Source organism: Arachis ipaensis, chromosome B08 (assembly GCF_000816755.2).
Source record: "Arachis ipaensis cultivar K30076 chromosome B08, Araip1.1, whole genome shotgun sequence".
In the NCBI taxonomy this organism is placed as follows: domain Eukaryota; kingdom Viridiplantae; phylum Streptophyta; class Magnoliopsida; order Fabales; family Fabaceae; genus Arachis; species Arachis ipaensis.
Genome location: NC_029792.2, coordinates 23,833,752 through 23,834,520, shown reverse-complemented (window position 1 = coordinate 23,834,520; position 769 = coordinate 23,833,752). Strand labels below are relative to the sequence as shown.

At 33.2% G+C, this 769-nt stretch overlaps 1 protein-coding gene across 1 annotated transcript in view; it reads left to right on the top strand.

Annotated features, from left to right (window-relative positions):
• The window catches only part of LOC107612089 (60S ribosomal protein L21-1-like), a 1,372-nt gene continuing 696 nt past the window's right edge, over positions 94–769 (top strand). Inside the window, exon 1 of the mRNA XM_016313917.2 lies at positions 94–414. Coding sequence (XP_016169403.1) covers positions 178–414 — 237 coding nt within the window. The 5' untranslated portion in view covers positions 94–177. The remainder of the gene's footprint in view (positions 415–769) is intronic.

The window sequence follows — 769 nt, the reverse complement described above, 5'->3', positions numbered from 1 at the left end:
AATAGTTATTTCATATAAAAAAAGTCACATCATATTCCAGCCCATAAAATTAGGAGCATAAGAAGATTCATGGCCCAAAAAAATGCAGAAAAAACCTCTATAAACATTTATAGTGAAGTCGTTATATTCTTAAGTAGAAAAAAATCCTAGATTGTGGTGTGCTTTAAGTAAGGTAAAATGCCGGCCGGTCATGGTTTGAGGTCACGCACCAGAGATTTGTTCTCTCGTCCATTTAGGAAGAAGGGTACTATTGCCCTCACTACTTACCTCAGGACCTACCACATCGGTGACTATGTTGACATCAAAGTCAATGGCGCTGTCCACAAGGGTATGCCTCACAAGTTCTACCATGGTCGCACTGGTCGTGTCTGGAACGTCACGAAGCGCGCCATTGGTGTTGAGGTCAACAAGCAGGTAACATTTTTGGATCTGATTCTTGTATTTGTGATATTCTCACTATGATTTTTGTTGTTTATTTCGTTGTAATTTGTATGTCTGTTTTGGACATTAGGGTTTTAATATCTGGAAATCATAATTTAATTGCTTGTTGTTAATGGTCAATTGCATGCCGACACAAATTAGGTTATACATGTTTAGTATTCTTTAATTCAATTAACTATTTGTAAGTCTTTTTAAATTTGATACTTACGATGTAAGTCGGGGTTTGTTTGAATGAGATTTTACATCTTTTTAAATGATTTTTTAAAAAAATTTTAAAAAAAATAAAAATAATTTGATAATTGTATATTTGATACAAAAATATTTTTTA